The 24,075-nt window shown below is 39.3% G+C and overlaps 1 protein-coding gene across 1 annotated transcript; it reads left to right on the top strand.

The window, feature by feature from the left end:
• Nucleotides 1-633: 633 nt before the first annotated feature.
• Nucleotides 634-23,301, top strand: LOC120521665 (tripartite motif-containing protein 16-like). Its single transcript, XM_039743126.1, has 3 exons — nt 634-822; nt 6,170-6,235; nt 21,444-23,301. The coding sequence occupies exons 1-3, from the start codon at nt 804-806 to the stop codon at nt 21,983-21,985; spliced, it is 627 nt and encodes a 208-aa protein (XP_039599060.1). The 5' UTR covers nt 634-803; the 3' UTR covers nt 21,986-23,301.
• The last annotated feature ends 774 nt before the right edge of the window (nt 23,302-24,075 follow it).

The following is a 24,075-nucleotide window of genomic DNA, read 5'->3' as shown; positions in this document are numbered from 1 at the left end:
CAGCTGTCTGGTAACTCTTCATTACCACCCAGTGCCTGTCATATTGGCTAATTCTCTCCCCTTACCAGTCATACTGCTAACATTTAAAGTTCCTACCCTCAGGCCCACTCTCTTTACCTTCCTCCTCTCCTCTTCTTCCAGACATGTCTCCCCCATCTTCTTCTCCTTCTTCTTTTTCGTCCAACAGTAGCCCAGTTTCTGCCAGCACCTTGTTGGCTAGCAGTACTTGTGGCAGTCGTTGTTAACCCAGGACTCAACCGATCTGGTATGGAAATCTGTATTGTTGTCTGCATGTTGATCTGACAAAATTTTACACCGGATGCCCTTCCTGATGTAACCCTACGCATTTATCTGGGCTTGGGACCGGCATGAAGTAACACACTGATTTGTCCATCCCTAGTGGCTGTTTTTTTCTTTAATTCATTCATCATATTTAATATGTTAACATCACAGGAAGGGGTCTGAGGTCATTTTGTGCTTGAGTTGTGTTCTGAATCAAATACATTACTTTAAGCATAGTGAATTATAGTGTTATCATCTGGAACAGTGCAAAGCTTTATAAACTGATCCACTTAATCCATTTAATATCCATTTAAAGATCTTCTAACAAATGTTTCTTTTTGTTGGTCCTCTTTGAAATTTCATCCCCTCATCTGATTTAGACTTTCTTATCTTGCTGTGTCCTCCCTGCTGGTGGAGACTCACTCAGCTTCACTGTCACTGCCAACTTCTCTTCTGAGGACCTGAGAAAGGAGCTGTCATGTCTGAAAAAGAGTCTGGATAACATCAACCAGAGAGACACCATGACACTGAGTCCATCAGGTACAAAGTTTGGCCGTGTTGTTGTGAAGGGCACTCAATGTCATTTTTTTTTCCTCTATGGAAGGACCAGAGTGAGGATAAAAGAACTTTGAGTGGTGAGATGCGTGAAGAAGGCCTTCTCTTTAACATTTATTTATCAGTATTAGTACTCATAAGAAACAGTTGCTGCTAATCAGGGCTTTTGAAATTTTAAGTGAAATATTACACTTTTTTTTCTTTATACTCCCACTAAAAGTGCTCTTTAATTTGATATTGTGATTAATTCTATTTGCTTTTTTATTAAATTATATAATGAATGCAAATTTGTAATAAAAAAACTGGCCAAGCCTGCTCAGAGTTTAAATATAGTCCACTACATTCTGTCAGTTGGATTCCACATCCCACCATATTAGACCCCTGACAGCTTCATGACATACTGAACACTGGACTGCCTCATGGCTGCTTCTGATTTGACTTCAGACCCTAATGTCACCCCTCCAATCATTGAATACATCAGGACATTAATATATTAAAAGAAAAATACTCTCCACTGTAACTGGAGGGGATATTTCATTTCATGAGAAAAATACATTAATAAAATATTGCAACTGACCATTTAGTGCTCCATCCAGGCCCCAGCTCTTCAGTCAATAATTGCAGATATTTTGTTACATTAGCCTTTATTTCACTCCAACTTAAACACATAATCACAGTAAAGGAGCAACTCCATAATTACATTTACCTAACATTGAAAATTTATTATTAAAAAATTGTAGGGAGTCCTCCATTTAGGGTAATGTCCTCTGGTGAAATCAGCACAATTATGATGGCAGATCCCTCAAGCCCTTTGTCTTTTATAACTCACTATAAGGTGTGACTCTCTCCAGCAGAGCTTTATAATGGAACTCCTAGTGAAACCTGGTGAATTTAATCTTCATAATAATTTGTAGCTAAACATTGTTAGCATACATTTCTAACCTTAATCTTATACATTCACTTAATCACAGTTTAGATTCAGTTTAGATTCTTTCTCCTGTTAACAAAACTGTTACAGAGCATTTGGATTTGTTGATAAATACTCAGTTTGGAAACAGAAGTATGAGTTGTCAAGATGGCAGTCATACGTCTGGATTTAATGGCATTCTTAGAACCTCAAATCTGACTCTGAACTACAAATGGTATGTGATAAAGATGTTAGGGAAAGCTGCTCCTCTCAAAACTAAGGGAACGAATATGAGGAGGGATTAGTCAGGTTTAATGGAAATAAAGGATATCTTAAATTAGAAAGCTGGAAAGAGAGCTTCCATGGACATCAACAAAGTTTAATATTTATATGTTTTCCTGAACTGAAAGTATCAACAAATATAAGAAAGATTTGTACATGATACTGTCAAATTACTACTACAATTACTACAGATTAAAATATAAATATCACTTATTTTTTTAGAACTGCTTGCCACAATTCAACAAAGAAATTGCAGCTGTAACCTTAGAAATGTTATTAATAATGAACTTGATAACAAGTGACACTGGATCAGATCAGATCACCCCTTGCACTTACCAACTTAATACATTTAAAATGAAATGTTATATTTCATTTGTAAAATGAAACTCATTAACTGTTGCCTAGGCCCAACTCTTTCTTCAATTGTTAAAAAGCTCACTTGCAAATAAAATCTTTGTGACACTTCAATGTGACTTTTTACCCAGTCACAGTACAGAAGCTGTGGTAACTCATTGTTTTAGAATATTAGAGAAAATAATGAGAAAATATCACTCAACCCACCAAAATTCACCAGTACTATCATGAGAACATAATAACATTAGAAATTTCGATAAATGAGAGGAGACTATTCAGACCATTTGGCTTGTTTGTTGAGCTAATAGCTAAGTTGTCACCGTATCTCATCCTGATCCTTCTTAAAGGTTTTTAAGGTTTTTGCTTCAATTCCATACCTTGGTAGCGATATATAAAAACTAAACTTGGTGTAAAAGCCACGCATATTCTAACAATAGGTCAAACCATTGCATATGCAAGTTCTCCGCTCGGTTTTGCATACTGCCGGCACCCAGCATCAAAGCAGTGCTACTGGTCACGTGTGGTTTCACTTCAAGACGAGGTGTTAGCAAATACACTGAAATTAACCGTATACTGTTTATAAATTTGAGGCACCTGATTGCAATCAACCTGTAACAAAATAATGGTGCATGGAATGGTCAAAGTTTTCCAAATACAACAGCTGGTTTAGCGTTGTTATTCTAAGTGCACCACTCAGAGTATCTATCTATCTATCTATCTATCTATCCACAGACAAACACACATACACACAGTGGATTCCAAAAGTATTTGGATCACTTCACTTTCTGCATACCTAATTAATGTGTAAATTTAATTTTAAACTGTAAAATATAGCATAGGGTGGCACGGTGGTGCAGTGGGTAGTGCTGCTGCCTCACAGTTAGGAGACCTGGATTCACTTCCCAGGTCCTCCCTGCGTGGTGTTTTCATGTTCTCCCCATGTCTGCATAGGTTTCCTCCCACAGTCCAAAGACATGCAGGTTAGGTGCATTGGCCATTCTAAATTTTCCCTAGAGTGTGCTTGGTGTGTGTGCGTGTGTGTGTGTGTGTGTGTGAGCACCCTGCGGTGGGCTGGCGCCCTTCCTGGGGTTTGTTTCCTGCCTTGCACCCTGTATTGGCTCCAGCAGACCCCTGTGACCCTGTAGTTAGGATACAGCAGGTTCGATAATGGACGGGTGGAAATATGGCATATTTACACATCAATCTGCACTCAAAAATCCATAATAACATAATAAATTTATTACAAATCATAAACTAAAATCTCTTACTCATATAAGTATTCAGACCATTAACTCAGTACTTTAAAGAAGATAAGAGGGTCTTTGAGTCTTCCTAATATGTCTCTATAAGCTTGGTACACTTGGATTTGAGCAGTTTCCTGGCAGATCTTCTCAAGTTCCATCAGATTGGATGCCATCTTCATGTCTCTCCACACATATTCTGTGAAGTTAAAGTCTAGGCCAGGGGTCCTCAGTCACGGTCCTGGAGAGCCGCAGTGGCTGCAGGTTTTTGCTCCAACCCAGTTGCTTAACAAAAAGCACTTATTGCTAAAGTAACACTTCTGCTTCACTTTAGTGATTTTGAGCCCTTATTGCTTAATTTTGTCTTAAACAGCTATTTTAATTACTCCTTATTATCAATAACATGCAAATGACAAAAGAGAGCAGCATTTCTCCATTTAGCTTATTTCCATTTACACCTGTGTGTATTTATCTGCACTATTGAGTTTAATTAAATACTTGGAAGAAAAATGAAGAGAAAAAAGTGAAGGACTGAGAATTACTCGTCCATTTTAGCCTAGAAATCATTTGCATGATAGAAAGGGAAAGAAAATCTAGGATATGAGAATGACCTGACATAGCAGAGTTAATTTAATGTCATAGCTTGTTAGTGCTTTATTGGCAAGAATTGCTTTCTAATTAAGCAACCAGGTCAGAACAAAAACCTGCAGCCACTGTGGCTCTCCAGGACTGGGATTGAGGACCCCTGGTCTAGGCTATGGCTGATTCTCTCAAGGACGCTTGGAGACTTGTCCTCAAGCTATTCCAACATTGTCTTGGCAGTATGCTTCAAGTCATTGTCATGATGAAAGGTGAATCATCACCTCAGTCTGAGGTGGCGTACACTCTCTTTTCAAGGTCATCTCTGTATATGACTGCATTCATAGAGGTGAAGTTACACAGGTGATGAGTGGTGCCTGGTGCTTGGAGTTCTTCCAAAAGATGTCAGTTTTTTTTTTCTCGTTCCAGCAGAGAATCTTTTTTCCTTCTACTGTCAGGATTCTTCAAACAATTATTTTATTGTAGATGGTTATGCTAATTGATAGAGTGCTGCTGAAATGGTTTTCCTTCCCATAGGCTTTCTTATTTCAGCAGAGGCCATCTGAAAGTTTGTTAGGATATCCAATGGGGTCTTGATCACCTCCCTAGCCAAGGCCCTTCCTGACTGGTTACTCAGTTGCACAGGACTGCCAAGTCTTGGATGAGTCCTGGTGGTCCCAAATGGCTTCTGTGTTACAATCTGTGAGGCCACTGTGCTCCTTGTAACACTCAAAGGTTTAGAAATGGCTTGATATTCTCTCCTGATCTATGCCTGAACACCATTTGATTGTGGGGGTCTACAGACTTAATAACTTAGCTTTTGTCCTGACATGCAGTGTAAACTGTGGGAACCTCTATACACAGGTACACACATGCTTTCTAAATGGTGTTCAATCATTTTGTCAAAGATGGACTCTACTCAAGTTCTAGACACATCTCAAAGGAGAAGTAAAACAAACAAACAGGATGAACCTGAGTACAGTTTGGAGTGCCACAGAAATGGGTCTGTATACTTCTAGAAATGGGAGGTTTTAATGTTTTATTTTTAATATACTGCATTTGCAGACCTTTCTAGAAACATGTCCTCACTTTGTCATTATGGGTTATTGAGTGGAGGCTGATCATCAAAACTTTCATATTAATCCATGTAACCCCTGTCTACATACCTTTGGTCACTAGTGACTCATGATGTCGTGTATACACCTCTCATACGGTCAAATGATACACTGTGGATACTGTCCCTCAGGTTTGTCTCATTCATTTCATTTACACCAATTTACTACCAAAAGAAGGCTGATATAGTTTACAATTATTTTATTTAAGATCATCTGTTTGGCAAAACGTTTACTGTAGCTAACAACTATGAATGTTGTAAAGTCACTGTTGCATTTGCCAACAGCATTTAAACAAAACTTGATTTTTTCATGATTTATTTTGTAACTATGTGTGTTCATTTCAACTACACTTCTGCCCCGTTATGTTTAAGGTATAAAATGTATAAGAAAATAAATGTTCTTCTTATAGAAGGACAAAAACACAGAGGGTGCCACATATGTTCACTAACACTGGACCGCAAAACAGTTAACAGCTACAGTGTGCGCCAGGAGTCATGTAGCAATGATCATAAAAATTGAACTGTGGTCTGTGATGGTTGTGATGAGGAGCACAATGTGTTATTATTTAGCTTTTGTAGAACATAATCAGATTTTAAAAATTAGTTTAAAAAGATGTATAGTGTTCTGGTAAGAAGAATTTTATGAAAGTTTACAGTTATTTGTGGTTTGATTTTTATATCTAAAGCAAAGGTCAAAGATGAGCGAACAAGAGTACTGAGCGACAAGACCAAGGGCTAGATAAGAGTGAAATTAGTAAACAAAATCAAACATGAAATATTGCAGCAAAAAGACTTTTACAAAGTCAGACACTGAGTCCCATCTTAACAGTTTCCACTTCATTTCTTTTTTTTCAGGTTGTGAAGCTTCACTTTCCACCCTACAGCCTCCTGAACCTCAAGGCAGAAATGAGTTTTTACAATGTGAGTTTGTGTTGTGATGGAATGGATCATTAGAATAGAAATTGTTTATCTTCTAATATCACAAGGCAGGCTTATGCTATGAAAGTAAACCAGCTGTAACTGATTGTGTAACTGATCAGCTGAGGGTCCTGTGACTGGTGCGTCATGGAATAGAGAGATTCAGGCAATTCATGGAATTGAGTCTGTCAAGTGTCAAATGAACTAAAAACAAAAATCAAATTAAATCCTGTCACCTACCTCCTATCCTACCTTCATTGTTCTTTTTCCTGTTTCATTTGTCTTTTTTTTATTTCCTAATGTTTTCTCTTTCTGTTTTGTAATCTCTCTTTTCTGTTCCTTTTCTATATTATTTCACTCATCCACTTATAATATTGATAATAATAAATTAGTTATACAGCCCAAAGCATCCTATGAAAGCAGCCCAATCTTCTTCACAATACAAAAAAAAAAATACAATATAACAACCCTTAACTTGTACATATACAGTCATGTGAAAAAGTAAATATTCCCCATGCTCTTGTTTTTCTTTTTTAACATACTGTATATGGATATATCAAGATTTGCTCTTCATTTAAACAGTATTCTTTCGATAATGGTGTGGTTACTGAAATAAAACAATGATGATTTGATTTTGCAATAATAGTCAATGAAAAGTGAACAGATGTGTCATTTCAGTTTGTGGATAAAGTACGACCCGTCCCTAATAGCTAGTATTGCCCTGTCAAGCTGAAGTTTCCACTCACTGTCTACCGGTCTCTAACATTGACTGGGAGGTTTTTTTCCACTCTTCCATGCAGAATTCTTTCAGCTATGTGATGTCTGAGGAGTGCCTTGGGTGCACAGCTCGTTTCAAATCTCCCCACAGCATCTAAAAGGGATTCAGCTCTGGGCTTTGACTTGGCCATTATAGAACCATCCATTTCATTCTTTTATGCAATTACTTGGTGCATTTGCTTTGTATGTTTAGGGTCATTGTCATGTTGAGCTTCTATCCTCTCACATTATCTTCAAGCACCCTCTAGTGAAGAATTCATAAAGAACTCTATGATGGATTCTATGGTGGTGAGATGCCTGGGCCCTGATTCAGCAAAGCTGTCCCAAACCAGAACATTTACACCTCCATGCTATACAGTTAGTATTGGGTTCTTCTGGTCAAATGCTGTCTTTGGTTTTCGACAAGCATGTCTTCTGGTACTATGGTATCAGATATCTCTACCTTTGCCTTGTCTGTCCAAAACACATTGTTCTTAAACTCCTGGGACCTCGTGCATAACGCAGTGTGTAGAACTCACACTATAACATGGCGTAGGCACAAAAGCGGGAATGTGCGTACGCACAGAAAAATCCAGATGCAGTAATCTGTGCGTGCGCAAACTTCCTTGTTCTTCCACTACATAAATCCTGATTATCGTGAAAAGTAACGTTCGTGCACGTGCCTACTGTCCCGCCCCAACTGCTCCCAGAATTACACCTCTTTGAATATGTAAATCAATATAAATAGCCCTTAACATTAGCCTTCTGTGAAAAGACAATGGGAAAAGCACAGGCGAAAATATAAGAATTTCAGCGAATACCAAGTGGAGGCAAAGAAAAACATACTATTTATTGGTTTAAACTGTGGTATAATCAACAAAAGGAAGATGATCGAGTCACAGAGTGTCAGAGAAACTCGAAAGCTGAAGTTCACAAAGTCGCACAGTGCCCGAAATAAAAAAGAAATTATCACATATCAAAGTCACTGTGAAAAGCCGAGTCGTAGCCCACTGTCTGAGTGTCATATGAAAGTTTATTAGGGTACAGAGAAAAAAAAAGGCACACAGTGGGAAAAAAGCACGAAATGTCAACTTTAATGTCGAAATTTCCACTTTAATCACATAGCTTATTTTGTCATTAAAGCAGAACATCATAAACTTAATCTTAAAATTGTTTATTTTACTAGTTTCAAATCCCATCGTAACTAAAGTAGCACATTAAATTCTTTGTTTTGTATTTGATCTTCTATGTGTGTGAATCACTACGTGCTTCCGCTTTCTCTTTCTCTGATAGGACATAGAACCCATTACATTTGTGATATTACAGCTCTCTGAATAACTAAAATACTGAGATGTATACGTGATATCTTTTTCATGATGATTGAACTTAAAGCATGTTATTAAACAGGGGAACAAGGTGCGTGATTGTGTGCGACCTTCGATGAAATTATTGTAGTAGTACTGTCTCCTTCAAACGTACTAACCTCCAATTCCTGTCCTTCCTTTTCTTTCTCCAAATACCCAACCACCACACAATCAGCTCTGTAATAGACGTTAAGCCATCTGTAAGCTTACAACGACGATTCTTCAAAACTTTTAAGGAACATTGAAATATCTTCATAGTACGTGTTTAATTATTCTATCCATCTGTCCATCTAGGGTCACGCCAGTCCCAGTAAGAATACAGCGCGAGGCAGGAACAATCCGTTAACTAGCTAGCGCTGCGGCACCGTGTCCTCACGTGTTTAATTATTAACAATACAGATTATTTAAATGAAGTTAAAGTTTTATCTGTATAATATAATCAACATATTTTGCTGCATTTCATCTTAAAAATGATATTGTCATCATATGTAAATATGCACTTTATAAAGTGGCTCAGGTTGTACAATATTATAACTGTTTCACAAGTTTACGGTGAGGTGATTGTACTTATAAGTACAAACAGTTCTATAAGGAGCAATTGATGGACTGATTGAGTGTTTAGAGTTCTTGGGATGAAACTTTCTGAACCGCGAGGTCCATACAGGAAAGGCTTTGAAACGTTTTGCTGTGGCTGAGTCAGCGTTTGCTTGATGCTGCATACCGATAATTCTCTTTCCGATCAGCTGCTGCTGTGATTCCCCACTCAGATACAAATGATATAAATACTCCGAGTGGTGCAGTGAGAGTAAAAGGTGATCCGCTGTGGCAACCCTTAACGGGAGCAGCTGAAAGAAGAAAAAGAAGGTGCAGTGAGAGTAACAATGCTAAAGTAGTTATGGTATTTGGAATACTATGACTATTCCCTGGACTATTATATTGTTGCAGGTTAAGTACAATCAAATGCATTACACTAATAAACAATGTACAGTTAGTTTCAGTGTATTTATAAAGCCACGTCAGGAATGTGGATCTAAGAAATAAAGGGTAACCACACAGGAACAGTAGCGCTATTTGAGGTTGGGTGCCGCCAGTCTGCAAAACCGAGAGGGAATTTGCGTATGACAGGGTATGAGGTACTGTGGAAATGTGCATGGCTTTGCGCCAAGTTTAGGTTTTATACATCACGATTTAAACGTGGAAACGTTTGTACGCAACATTTCTGTGTGTACTCGCTGTTTATACATGAGGCCCCTGATCTTTACCTTGGTGTTCATGGGCAAACATTAGTCTTTCCTTGATGTTCTTTCTGGCTTCCTCCGGGTACTCCCCCATGTTGTTCTCATGTTTGAAGTTTCTTTCTAATGGTAGAAGCATGCATTTTGTCACCAACACTGGCAAGTGCTACTTGTAGGCCCTGTTATTAAATCTTGGCCTTCTCAGAGACTTCTTTCTTCATCTTTTCTTTGGAGATCTCTTTCCTTCTCAGACTCATTTACAGTCTTCTTTGTGAAGGCCTCAGAGAGTTCTTTTGATCTCAGCATAGTGATAACACACACTTCAACAACAAGAAGCATTCAAATGTGAGGTATTTGAGGTGATGATAAATGGAGGGGTGGACTTACTTTTTCCACATGTGAAATTTCCATTTCCAGTTATTTAAATGATACAATGGAATGTATCCGAATGTAAATGTGGCCTGATGTTTGTTCTGTTTTATCATATCTATCTAAAGATACCCTTTAAAAGAAGATCAAATCAGGATATGTCCACATACAGAGACTTCAGAAAGTCTTCAGACCCCTTAACTTTTCAAATGTTGTTATGCTGCAGCCTTGTGCTAAAATTATTTCAATGTACTTTTTACCTCATCAAGTAACAGTCAACTCCCCAGACTGACAAAGTGAAAACAGGATTTGAAACATTTTTGCAAATTAAATAAAAATAAAAACTGAAATATCCAACTGACACAAGTAATCAGACCCTTTAATTGAAGACCCTTTGGCAGCAATCACGGCCTTGAGTCTACTTGAGTGCACACCTGGATTTGTTGATTTTCTGCCATTCTTCCCCGTAGATCTACTAAATCTGTGTCAGGATGGATGGAGACCACCAGTGGACAGAAATTTTCAGTTTTCTCCAGAGATGTTCAAGACTGATCTGTGGCTGGGCCATTCACAAACATTCACAGTTATTCATAAGCCATTCCTGAGTTGTCTTTGCTTTGTGTTTGGGTCGTCGTCCTGTTGGAAGGTTAACCTTTGGCCCAGACTCTTTGAGCAGGTTTTCATTAAGGATGTTTCTGATCTTTACCCTGCTCATCTTTCCCTCTGTGTTGACTGGTCACCAATTCACTATCAACTCCAAGTATGATGCTTCCACCACCATGCTATTGTGCAGATGATGAGAGGTGACTGCTTTCCTAATAATGTAACAGCTAGAATTGAGGCCAAGCAGTTCAATGATGGTTTCATCAGACCAGAGAATCTGGTTTATCACAGTCTGAGAGTCCTTTAGTTGCCTTTTAGCAAACTCTAGGTGAGCTTTCATGTGTTGTCTGACCACAGTGCATTAAAGCCAAGATTAGTAGAGTGTTGTCACCCAACTCGACTCCAGTTTTCTGGAGCTCAGCCACAATGACCATCAGGTTTTTAGTCATCTCTCTTATGAAGGTTGTTTTCCATGCCGTTGGTGTTTTAAATATATTCCATTAAAGGGTTACAGAGGTCACTGTCAACTTGGGAACCTTCAATGATGCAGAATTTTTATACAACTTTCTTCAAATCTGTGCTTTGACACAATTTTTTTTCTAAGCTCTGCAAGTAATTCCTTCAACTTCATGGCTTGGTTTGTGCTCCACTGTGGACCTTCTATAGGCAGATGTGTATTTTTCCTAATTGTGTCCAATAAGTTGAATTGACTACAGGTGGACTATAAACAAGGTGTAGAGACATCTTAATGATGACTAATAGAATAGGATGCACCTGAACCAAATTTCAGCTGTCATAGCAAAGTGTCCAAATCCTTGTGTCAATGAGATTTTTTAATTAATTTTCAAAATTTTCAAAACATTTTTACAATTCTGCTTGTCATTTTGGAGTCTTGATTATTGTTTGATGCAGGAAAAAAAAATTAAATGATGGTACCACAAGGTAGGAGCATTAAAAATGTAAAAATATGAAGGAGTCTGAAGACTTTGTGATGACACTGTATATTAAAAAATATCTCATGGAGTGCATTTACTTTGTCACATATCTGTATATACAAACACATCAAAAAGTATTGTTTTAACACTGGAATCCCTCAAGCTTGCAAAAATATTTGTAATGCCAGGCCAACTTAATTTTACTCACAGCTGCTCATCACTGCGTTATTTGCGCACTGATAAAGTGTCTTTTGTGTTGCAAATGTGTTGATCAGCACAAAAGGCCATACAGATGAGTTTGTCGCAAATTGTCAGAGCTCAAGTCTCTTCATCTGGGTGTGAGGTGCCTGGAGTTGTATTGGGTTAATTGTAGCGACTTCCTCACAATGCAATATGAGGAGCCCAACAAACACAACAACCTCATACTCTTAGTAAGAGACTAATACAAACAGGTTGGGAAAATGGCCTGAACCTTAGCCCTAATTTGATCCCCTTTGATGGACAATAAATGAAACCACCAGACTAAGGTAAGCTAATTAGACAGAGTATATATTATGTAAAATCCCAATCAGAATTATATACATTCACCCCTTTAGCAAATCATACAGGACATTGAACTAAATGAATACTGATGTATATGACACTACCTGTGAATCACTCCTTTATAATTAACTGTGCAGAAAAACATTCAAGCAGAACAAGTAAATGAGACCAAAGAAACAGGACTACTTACAGACAGCACAAGAACTTACACAGCACATACAGTACATATATACATATATAAAAGTACAAGTTATATCCGCTCCCCGCCATACACATTCTCCTGTCCCTTTTTTGTCTTTGGATCCAACCGGCAAGGGTATTTCACTGTTAAAACCAGCACACTGGTAAAAATGTAACTGTCACGTTTCCACTCTACAAGAAAAAGGAGCGTTCTCACCATTTTGGAGATAAGTCCTTTCCTGGGGCCTCATGTATAACACTAGAATTACCAGAGCCTATGAGAAAACTCGTAAATCCAGCCCACCTGGGGGCAGGGAGTTTAGGACAGGCCAGATTTAGATCTATACATGGAAGAACAAACAATGGTGTAGAAATAAAAATGCATAGTAATGTAAATTCTAAGCAAACACGTAAATGTAGAAGGATTAACACATTAAAAATAGCTTGCCTTAATGCTAGAAGTATCAAAAATAAGGTAAGTGAGTTGGAGTTGTATGTAGCAGAGCATAATTATGATATTATAGCAATAACGGAAACCTGGCTAAATAACAAAGATGGGGATGAGTGTAACATAGAGGGATACATATTTTTTAGGTAGGATAGACAGAACAGAAAGGAGGTGGGGTTGCTGTTTATGCCAAACAGGATTTAAATGTAAGTCATCTTCAGTTGGATGATGAGCACCATCTTAGTGAGGACATGTGGCTTCATACTGGAAAATATTAGGGAAAAGGTCTTATTTTAGGAGTGTGTTATAGACCACCCAATTCAGACAGTAATTTCAACACACATCTTTTAGTAATATCAAAAGGCAAGTTTACAGGGGATATTATAGTCATGGGGGACTTTAATTATCCAAATATTAACTGGGATAACCTTACAGATGGAGGAGCACAAGAGTTTTTAGAAGTAATCAGCGACTGTTTTTTAACACAGCATGTTAAAGCACCAACAGGGGTGAAGCCTGTCTGGATTTAGTATTCTGTAATAATCAGGATAGAATTGAGGGTGTAGAGGTGATTGAACCACTAGGGTCAAGTGACCATAATGTAATACAATTCTCAGTATTTTGTAAGAGTACAGATGCAAAGACTAAAATTGTTAAGTTGAACTTTAAGTAGGGCTAATTTTGAGCAGATGCGACAAAGTCTAAGTAGGATAGACTGGGATAAGCTTTTAAATGTGGAGACAGTCGAGGAGCAGTGGAACAGGTTTAAAAATGTTTTACATGTAATGCAGGACAGATACATACCTAAATTTGGAATTAATAGGAAACTAAAAAACTCCACTCCATGGATTAATAAAGATTTAAAAAGAAGTTGCAAAGGAAAAACTGCTGTATAAGGCATATAAGACTAATGACTGCAAAGAGTGAATCGTATGAGACGTATGAGAACATGAGGGCAACCATTAAGAAGGATATCAGGGAGGCTAAAAGATTGGAAACAGTTGGAGAGGAATATAGCAGATAAGGCGAAAGAAGACCCCAAGAGATTCTTTCAGTATTTTAGTAGTAAAAGAACAGTTAAGGAGGAGGTCAAGTTCATCAGGAATAGTAAAGGGGAATTAAAAGATACAGACAATGAAATAGCAGATGCCCTAAACTTACATTTTTCTGAGGTGTTTACAAGTGAGCAAGTGGATAACCTGCCAGAGGTAAACGCGACTACTAAGGAGGTACTGAGGGATTTGGAAATTAAAGAGTTTGGGAGTTTGCCCGACCGGTCTACATGTGTTTTGTGGACTTGGAAAAGGCATTCGACCGTGTCCCTCGGGGAATCCTGTGTGGGGTGCTCCGGGAGTATGGTGCACCGGACTCCTGATAAGAGCTGTTCTGTCTCTGTACAACCGTGTCAGAGCTTGGTCCGCATTGCCGGCAGTAAGTCGAGCCCGCTTCCAGTGAGAGTTGGACTCCGCCAGGGCTGCCCTTTGTCACCGATTCTGTTCATAACTTTTATGGACAGAATTTCTAGGGCAGCCAGGGTGTTGAAGGGGTCCGGTTTGGTGGACTCAGGATTGGGTCACTGCTTTTTGCAGATGATGTTGTCCAGTTTGCTTCATCAGGCCGTGATCTTCAGCTCTCTCTGGATCGATTCGCAGCTGAGTGTGAAGCGGCTGGGATGAGAATCATCACCTCCAAATCCGAGAGCATGGTCCTCAGCCGGAAAAGGGTGGAGTGCCCTCTCAGGGTTGGGGGAGAGATCCTGCCCCAAGTGGAGGAGTTCAAGTATCTCGGGGTCTTGTTCACGAAAGTGAGGGAAGAATGGAGCGTGAGATCGACAGGCGGATCGGTGCGGCGTCCGCAGTGATGCGGGCTCTGCATCGGTCTGTGCGTGGTGAAAAAGGAGCTGAGCCGTAAGGCAAAGCTCTCAATTTACCAGTCGATCTACGCTCCTACCCTCACCTATGGTCATGAGCTATGGGTAGTGACCGAAAAGAACGAGATCGAATACAAGCGGCTGAAATGAGTTTCCTCCGCAGGGTGTCTGGGCTTTCCCTTAAAGATAGGGTGAGAAGCTCAGTCATCCGGGAGGGCTGAGTAGAGCCGCTGCTCTCTCCGCATCGAGAGGAGTCAGATGAGGTGGCTGGCATCTGATCAGGATGTCTCCTGGACGCCTCCCTGGTGAGGTGTTCGGCACGCCCAACCGGGAGGAGGCCCGGGGAAGACCCAGGACACGCTGGAGGGACTATGTCTCCTAGCTGGCCTGGGAACGCTTTGGGATTCTCCCGGAAGAGCTGGCAGAAGTGGCCGGGAGAGGGAAGTCTGGGCCTCTGCTTAAGCTGCTGCCCCCGCGACCCGACCTCGGATAAGCGGAAGAGGATGGATGGATGGATGGAAGAGAGAGAAGTGATGCTCAGATTAAATAAGATAAAATCAAACAAATCACCAGGCCCAGATAATATTTATCCTCGTGTTCTTAAGGAGGCTAGTGAGTACATATATAAACCCTTGACACATATTTTTAGGAAGTCACTGTGCACTGGAGAGATTCCAAAGGACTGGAAAATGGCAAATATCATCCCATTATATAAAAAGGGTGACAGGGCAGATCCAAGCAACTATAGGCCAGTAAGCTTAACATGCATCACAGGAAAATTAATGGAAGGAATTATTAAGGATAAGATTGAGCAACACATGACAAGGACAGGAGTTATTCTGAACAGTCAGCATGGGTTCAGAAGAGGGAGGTGTGTTTTACTAACATGTTGTAATTCTATGAGGGCAACAAAAGGATACGATCAAAGTGGAGCTTATGATATTATTTATCTGGACTTTCAGAAAGCATTTGATAAGGTGCCACATGAGAGGTTGGGCATCAAGTTAAAAGAAGTGGGAGTTCAGGGTGATGTTTTTAGATGGGTGCAGGAATTGGCTCAGACACAGGAAGCAGAGGGTGATGGTGCGAGGAACCTCATCAGAACTGGCCGATGTTAAGAGTGGTGTTCCACAGGGGTCAGTGCTAGGGCGCTGCTATTTTTAATATATATAAATGATTTAGATAGGAATATAAGTAACAAGCTGGTTAAGTTTGCAGATGATACCAAGATAGGTGGATTAGCAGATAATTTGGAATCCGTTATATCATTACAGAAGGACTTGGATAGCATACAGGCTTGGGCAGATTTGTGGCAGATGAAATTTAATGTCAGTAAATGTAAAGTATTACACATAGGAAGTAAAAATATTAGGTTTGAATACACAATGGGCGGTCGGAAAATCGAGAGTACACATTATGAGAAGGATTTAGGAGTCATAGTGGACTCTAAGCTATCAACTTCCCAACAGTGTTCAGAAGCCATTAAGAAGGCTAACAGAATGTTAGGATATATAACACGATCTGTGGAGTACAAGTCCAAGGAGGTTATGCTCAACCTTTATAATGCACTGGTGAGGCCTCATCTTGAGTACTGTGTGCAGTTTTGGTCTCCAGGCTACAAAAAGGACATAGCAGCACTTGAAAAGGTCCAGAGAAGAGCGACTAGGCTGATTCCAGGTCTACAGGGGTTGAATCATGAGGAAAGATTAAAAGAGCTGAGCCTTTACAGTTTAAGCAAAAAGAAGATTAAGAGGTGACATGATTGAAGTGTTTAAAATTATGAAGGGAATTAGTACAGTGGATCGAGACTTGTATTTTCAAATAAGTTCATCAAGAACACGGGGACACAGTTGGAAACTTGTTAAGGGTAAATTTCGCACAAACATTAGGAAGTTTTTCTTTACACAAAGAACGATAGACACTTGGAATAAGCTACCAAGTAGTGTGGTAGACAGTAAGACGTTAGGAACTTTCAAAACTCGACTTGATGTTTTCTTGGAGGAAACAAGTGGATAGGACTGGCGAGCTGTGTTGGGCTGAATGGCCTGTTCTCGTCTAGATTGTTCAAATAATATTCAAATAATATTCACCTTAAATCAGTTCGCACCACTCCGTCAGTGTCTTTTGTCCTGTAAATGTCCCGATTAAGACAAGCAGCAAGCAGCCTGCTATTCCATACCCTCACTGTCACAGAAAGTTCACATCATTCTCCCAGCTCATGCCTTGTTTGATTATCTGGGAGTGAGTGAACTGCTGGAGTTTTAGAGTGGAAATAATAGATCGTTATTTGGAAGACGCATTTCATGTGTGTTCTGTTTCTACAGTAATCTTTGTAAACACATTGTTAAAACAGAAACTTTTTCATATTTTAGTAATAAATGTTACAAAATGTAGGCATAAACTATAGAATGTGTGAAGCCTGAAGTCCAAAGATCAAATAAACACTTTCACAAAAGGTTCAAAAATGATACAACAGCTTCTGTAGCATAGCGGTAAGAATTGCTGACTTGTAATCAAGAGTCCCCAGTTCGATCCCCACTACCTCCTTTATTTACTGTTTTCAGTAGTGAGCTCTTATTGTTAATATCATACTGTACACACATACACTTGGTTTGCGTCTGTAACAGACCGTGTACATTTATAGTACTATACTTGTAAAAGTTACTATTTTTTTTCCACTTTTATTCTCTCACTCACGATCACCATACATACATCGCCCCAGGGATCTGACGCTGTTAGTTTTTATTTGAAACTGGGAATAACTGTGGATGTGAGGCAATAGAACTGGACATTCTCTGATCTGGAGGGATAAAAGCTGACACACAGACGCTGGTGAATCTGCCTTTATCGTATCTCACTGACACTTTTTTTTTTTTTTTAATTAGTTTTATTGAGTGTTCCTGCTGCACTGAATAAGCTCACACCTTCTGGTGCATGATGTCAATGCAGCACACAGAAAAAAAAGAAAGAGACAAATAAATGGGACATTGGGTATAAAATTAATCAGAAAACATCATTGCACTGAACAGCGTCAGATCGGGTGTTAATTTATGCTGGTGCTGTTACTTTGAGTCAGATCAGGATTGGGGTTGTTAGAGCATGATCCTGATTGAGAGAATAAAATTGGAGCATATTCAGTGCAGCCTTCTGGTGCACAATGTCAATGCAGTGCGGAGAAAAAAAAAGAAATAGACAAATATATGAGCAGCTGATCGGAAAGAGAATTATCGGTATACAGCATCAAGCACACGCTGCATCAGCCATGCTTCTTATTTGAACTGCTTCTCACACGGCAAACGCTTCAAAACCTTTCAGAAGGTTCAGAAACAGTTTCATAAATGCACTCAATCAGTCCATCAAGGGCTCTTTGTAGAACTGTTTGTACTTATAAGTACAATCATCCCACTGTAAACTTACACTACAGTTATAATATCGCACAACCTGAGCCACTTTATAAAGCGGCCAGATTTACATATGATGACGATATCATTTTTAAGATGAAATGCTGCAAAATATGTTTATTATATTATACAGATAAAACTCTAACTTCATTTAAATAATCTATATTGTTAATAATTAAAGGACACAGTGTCGCTACGCTAGCAAGGATCTGGCGCTCCGTTCACGGATTGTTCCTGCCTCATACTGTATGCTTCACTGGGACTGGTGTGAAGGATAGAATAATTAAACATGTACTTAGAAAATATTTCAATGTTCCTTAAAAGTTTTGAAGAATCGTTGTTATAAGCTTACAGATGGCTTAACGTCTATTACAGAGCTGATTGTGTGGCGATTGGGTATTTGGAGAAAGAAAAGTAAGGACAGGAATTGGAGGTTAGTAAGTTTGAAAGAGACAGTACTGCTGCAATAAACTATTTTTATCGAAGGTCGCGCACAATCACTGCGCCACCGTGTTCCCAACATTCTTTAACTCCTATCATCATGAAAATGATATCACGTATACATCTCAGTATTTTAATTATTCAGAGAGCTGTAATATCACGAATGTAATGGATTCTGTGTCCTGTCGGAGGAAGAGAAAGCCCGTTTAAGAATCATGTAGTGATTCACGCACATAGAGCACATAGAAGACCAAATACAAAACAAAGCATTTAATGTGCTACTTTAGTTACAATGGAATTTGAGAAGCAAGTAAATTAAACAATTTTAAGATTAAGTTAAAGATGTTCTACTTTAATGACAAAATAAACTATGTGATTAAAGTGGAAATTTCAAGATTAAAGTTGACATTTTGTGCTTTTTCCCCCACTGTGTGCCTTTTTTTTCTCTGTACCCAAATAAGCTTTCATATGACACTCAGATGGTGGGCTACGACTCACCTTTACACAGTGACTTTGATATCTGACAACTTCTTTTTTATTTCGGACACTGTGTGACTTTGTGAACTTGAGCTTTAGAGTTTCTATGACACGCTATGTTACTCGATTGACTTCATTTTGTTGTTTATACCACTGTTGACACCAACAAATAGTACGTTTTTCTTTGCCTCCACTTGGCATTCGCTGAAATTCTTCTATTTTCCCTCGTACTTTTGCTATTGTCTTTTCACAGAAGACTGATCTTAAGGGCTATTTATATTGATTTACATATTCAAAGAGGTGTAATTCTGGGAGGAGTTGGGGCAGGGCAGTAGGCACGTGCACGTGCGTTACTTTTCACGCTGATCGGGATTTATGTAGCGGAAGAACGTGGAAGTTTGCGTATGCACAGATTCCTGCATCTGGATTTTACTGTGTGTACGCACATTCCTGCTTTTGTGCTTATGTCATGTTATAGTGTGAGTTCTACACACGCCGTTATACATGAGTCCCCTGGTCACCAAAGTCCACCTCACCAAGGTGTAATGGCGTTAATGCACCCACAAGAGGAAGACGTAAGCGTCACAAATCACAGGCAGCACTGTGCACACCGATGTCCTCCACTGGTCAGCCAGGACATGTTTTTGTGTACGCCCAAACCAATCTACACATGCCTTCCAGATCGCTCCCTTTTTAATCCTCTCTCTGAGCTTCTTCTCCTCTCTTTTCTTTTTTTAACCTGCACGCCTCTTTTTTTTTTAAGCCAATCCATCCTCTTAGGACACACTCGAGCGCATTTATGCAAGGACCTACAGGTGTGGTCTGGTCTGGTCCTCTTCTCCCCTTAAAAATATATCCTTCAAATACTCCATAGTTAGGACATGTATTCCAAAGGGAACAAGGGGCAGAAACAGACACAGCACATATGATATATAGCAACCGTTACAAAATAATATATTGTTATTTGGAATACATGCATTTCATGTGTGTTCCATGTCTACAATGATCTGTATAATTGTAGTATGACAGGAAATGCAAAAAAAAAAATTATATTTATAATAACAGCAAAATGTTGATGTGGAGTGTATAATGTGGGAAGACTGAAGTTCAAACATCAAATAACAGCTCAAGCACGCTTTTACTCAAGAACAAAACCGAAGAAAAAGAAATTGTTCAATTTACATGTTACAGTGTGTGAAAATTGAAGCCCAAATATCAATCTTTATGAAATAAAGACTTTTCCAAATGTGTGTATTTGCACATTTCACAGTGGAAACACAGCTGTCTCACAGATACCAGCTTATCTGGTACAGCAGTAAGAACTGCTGCTTCATAATCAAGACGTCACTGCTTCATTCATCACTGCATTTAGCACTTTGAGTTTGAGCTGTTATGATTATGAACACACAGAATCTGTGTCACATTTTCAGAATGTCAGACATTTTCCTCACTGACTTGTCCTCAGGTTTACTAATCTGTGTCATTCAATAAAATTCAAAGATTGACTTGGTGATCGGTGAGCAGCGGCTGATTGTCTTCACAGACTGATTCACTCAGGTCAGCAGACCATCATGGCCATGGTGGGTTTACATTGAAGTGATTTATAACACAACATTATCAAGCTGCTTTAATCCGGTTCAGGCTACTCACAGAACAACAACCACACAAGGCTAATTCAGAGTCACCAATTTTCCCTAACATACACATGAGCGGGACGTGTGAAAAAAACCAGGAGTGACACGAGGAGAACATGCAGACCTGACAAAGACGACGACGGGGCACCGAAGTCAGAGTCATTAAGCTGAGTCTGTGAGGCTGCAGCTCCAACCCCTCAACCATCATGCTGTCCTGAATAGAGTTTTTCCAGTTCAGTTCCTCTTCTTTATATTTATTATCTTGAACCTGCATCTTTTGATTTTAAAGTTCATTTCAACTAAATGAATCATCTCATTTACTGACTGAGCAGCTTCATGCAGTGCACCTCTCTTAGCACTCAATGGCCATCTGGTTTGTTGGCCAGTAAATCATCGAGCTCTCAGTTAAGAGTTTTACGACAATGCAATACAAACATTTCATTCTCAGACAGTTCTTCTTTTATATATTTTTTTATATTCATATTCAGTGTATCCCTGACCTGTGGGGTGAGCCCTAAACATTTAGTAGACCACTGGAAATGGAAGAACAAAAGAATGGGAATGGAAGGAGCAAAACGAGGATCAGGGGTTTATTCTGAGGGAAAAAAAATCAGTTTGGTGCTGAAATGTGACAGTGGACAGATTTAAAATTAAAGAGGTGGACTGTGCCATTAAAAAGTGTCATTTAATAAAGCCAGTGGTCATTGTGGACAGTCCATTAGAACTCTGACCTTGACGGTGAACCTATGGCATTTATTGTAATTCCAAAATTTTTATTTTTAATTCCCACAGATTCTCCACAATCAGATAATCTTTTTACTGTCCACGGGATACAGTTGAGTCTCATCAGAGCAACTCCTGATTGGTTCTTGTTAATTGTCTGTGTTGAGCTCCGCCTCCAGTCCCATTACACTGTCACAGATTTCAACACTCGTTTTCTTTTCTCTTCTTTCAGATTTCTGTCCACTCACACTGGACGTCAACACGGCACACAGACAACTCAGATTGTACAAGTGGTACAGAAAGGTAACATGTGAGAGGACTGAAACTGAATTTCCTAATCATCCTGACAGATTTGAACGCTATGCGCAATTTCTGTGCAGTGAGGCAATGACTGGGACTCGCTATTACTGGGAAGTGGAGTGTACTGGAGACTTCATGGTGATAGGAGTCACATATAAAGGACTGAGCAGGAAAGGAGACGGCGGGGAGTGCAGCCTTGGAAATAATGACAAGTCCTGGAGTTTGCGATGGTCTCATTCTCAGTACTATGTGTGTCACAATAATAAGGAGATTGAAATCAGTGCCCCCTACAGCCCCAGAATAGGTGTGTATCTGGACTGGCCTGCTGGCTCTTTGTCATTTTATAGGGTCTCACACACAATGACCCTCCTGCACAGGTTCAGCACCTCCTTCACTGAGCCCCTCTATCCAGGGTTTGGGCTTGATACTGACTGCAGTGTAACAATCTGCCATCTGACACCAGGTGACCACTGACCAGTACCCTCTACCAGTCACTTAATGTCCCCACAAGCGTAGGTTCTCTTTGTGTTTTCAGTTTGGGGTCAAAATGAATTTTACAGGATGTGTGGATGGGAAACACCTCTTTGATTGAATTTTGAGATGAGAATGCAGGGTGAGTGCAGCTGTCAGGGTCAGGGTTTGAGCAGCCAGATTTGTCACTAATGTTACCCTGGAACTCCAACATAATCACAAAAAAAGTTCTTAGTTGACATAAACTTGCAAGTGTGTGGGCCTTCCAGTGGACTGGTACCCTGTCCAAGGTTGGGCCCTGTCTTGTCCACAAACTTGAAGTAAAAAAGTGGATAAGAAAGAGAACAATAGACAGAAGGGTCACTGATTGCTCAGTTGCCAAACTATTGCTTCTTGTGGCTACTGTAAATTTTACGGAGCAATTTATACAAATGGAAAATTAAAAACATCAAAGCAGAAAGCATCCAATGAAATCTTGAGCACTGAAACATGAAAGCAGAGAATGAGAAACAATCAGACAGTCAGATGAATGGAGACTTTAACAGGAGGACTGAGGGGTGGGAGTGAAGTGCAGCGGCTCCCACTAGTGGACACTTGCTGTATTACACACATGGGAAAGCTCAGCTGTGAAACTGGTTAAAAGTATACAGTACAATATAAAATCAATAAGAATAAAGTAAAAAGACAAGAATAAAATGTCTGAAACAAAGTACTTTAAAGATTATATCTGAAACTAATTAAGTTTAAACTAAATTAAGAGTGCAAAAGGGTGCAACAATCACGCAGTCACGTGACTTTCAGAGCTGACAGGTGAACTGATTCTTCTGTAGCCAAACTGCCCCCTCCAGTGGTCACTTTCAATATTACATACATGGAAAAGCTGAGGAGGAAAGAATGGTTTGAATAAATCAATATTTTGTGTAAATATATTATTATTGTTATTACCTTTAAGGGCGGTGCTGCTTTGTAATGGGTTATCTAAGATTTCATATCGGAAAAGTACATTAATTTTAATTAATCACATATTAATAATGGCTATGTAATAACAAAATACAAATCTCATAATTTTTTACAGTTTATAAAATAAACTATAAATGGTTTTCAGTTTGGAGTATAAACGATAAGGACGACTGATATTTGTCAGATCAGTTCATTTGTTAACTTCTGACTTGTAAACATTTTTGGTCTTGGTCATATCTCATGTGTTTTATGTTCTAAAGATATAAAACTCCTTATTGATGATCCATTTCCTAATTTTTGATTTCATTTGATATATCTTACTATCACTGGAAAAGTCAAAATATGCTTTTTTATGTTCAATAAAATGGGATGAGTAACAAATAATATGTTGATTTTATTGAATATTTTATCATTAAGTAGTTGACGATGCAGGTTCGCTCCAAGCTCCCATCTGACTTCTGGGAGCTCTTGAACCCAACACTGTCAGTAATGTCACTGTGATGAGCTGACAAATGAGGACAATTCTCAAATGAAGCCGGGGATAGTGTAAAAAGTGCCAAGGTACTTTTATCAAAAACAAGCAAACAAAAACAGTTAGTGCAGTGCTCCACAGTTCGAGTAAAAGAATAATCCATAAAAACAGTGCAAAGTGGCGATAAAAACAATAAATAAATTCTTTAAAATCCGAGGTTAAAAATGAAGTCTCACTCTTCAGGATTTCAGCACACCTCCATCTCTCATTCTCCCCGGCTCACCCATAATTCGTTTTTGGCTGATCTCCATTTTGGCTGCCTTAAAGACATCATGGCCAGACTGTCCGAGGTCGGCTCTCCTTCCTTTTTCCTTCGCACTCAGTCACTCCTCAGATCCATAAGGAGAACACCTGCCTTGCTCACCCAACTCCACCAGAACATTCAGTGGGATGGACTAGCCCCTAGAGCTCAACAGGTAAACGCTCCTTCGCAGGGCCCCAGCTCATGCTGTCTTCTCCTTCCAAGTGGCCAAATCATCCTGCTAAGACTGCTCTGTCACAATCTTTAACACTAGAATTACCAGAGCCTACGAGAAAACTCGTAAATCCAACCCAGCTTAAATCCGTTCGCACCTCTTGTCAGCGTCTTTTGTCCTGTAAA

The sequence above is a fragment of the Polypterus senegalus genome, chromosome 2 (genome assembly GCF_016835505.1).
Source record: "Polypterus senegalus isolate Bchr_013 chromosome 2, ASM1683550v1, whole genome shotgun sequence".
Lineage (NCBI taxonomy): Eukaryota > Metazoa > Chordata > Cladistia > Polypteriformes > Polypteridae > Polypterus > Polypterus senegalus.
Note: the sequence above shows the minus strand (reverse complement) of the source record. Positions and strands in the feature narration are given on the sequence as shown.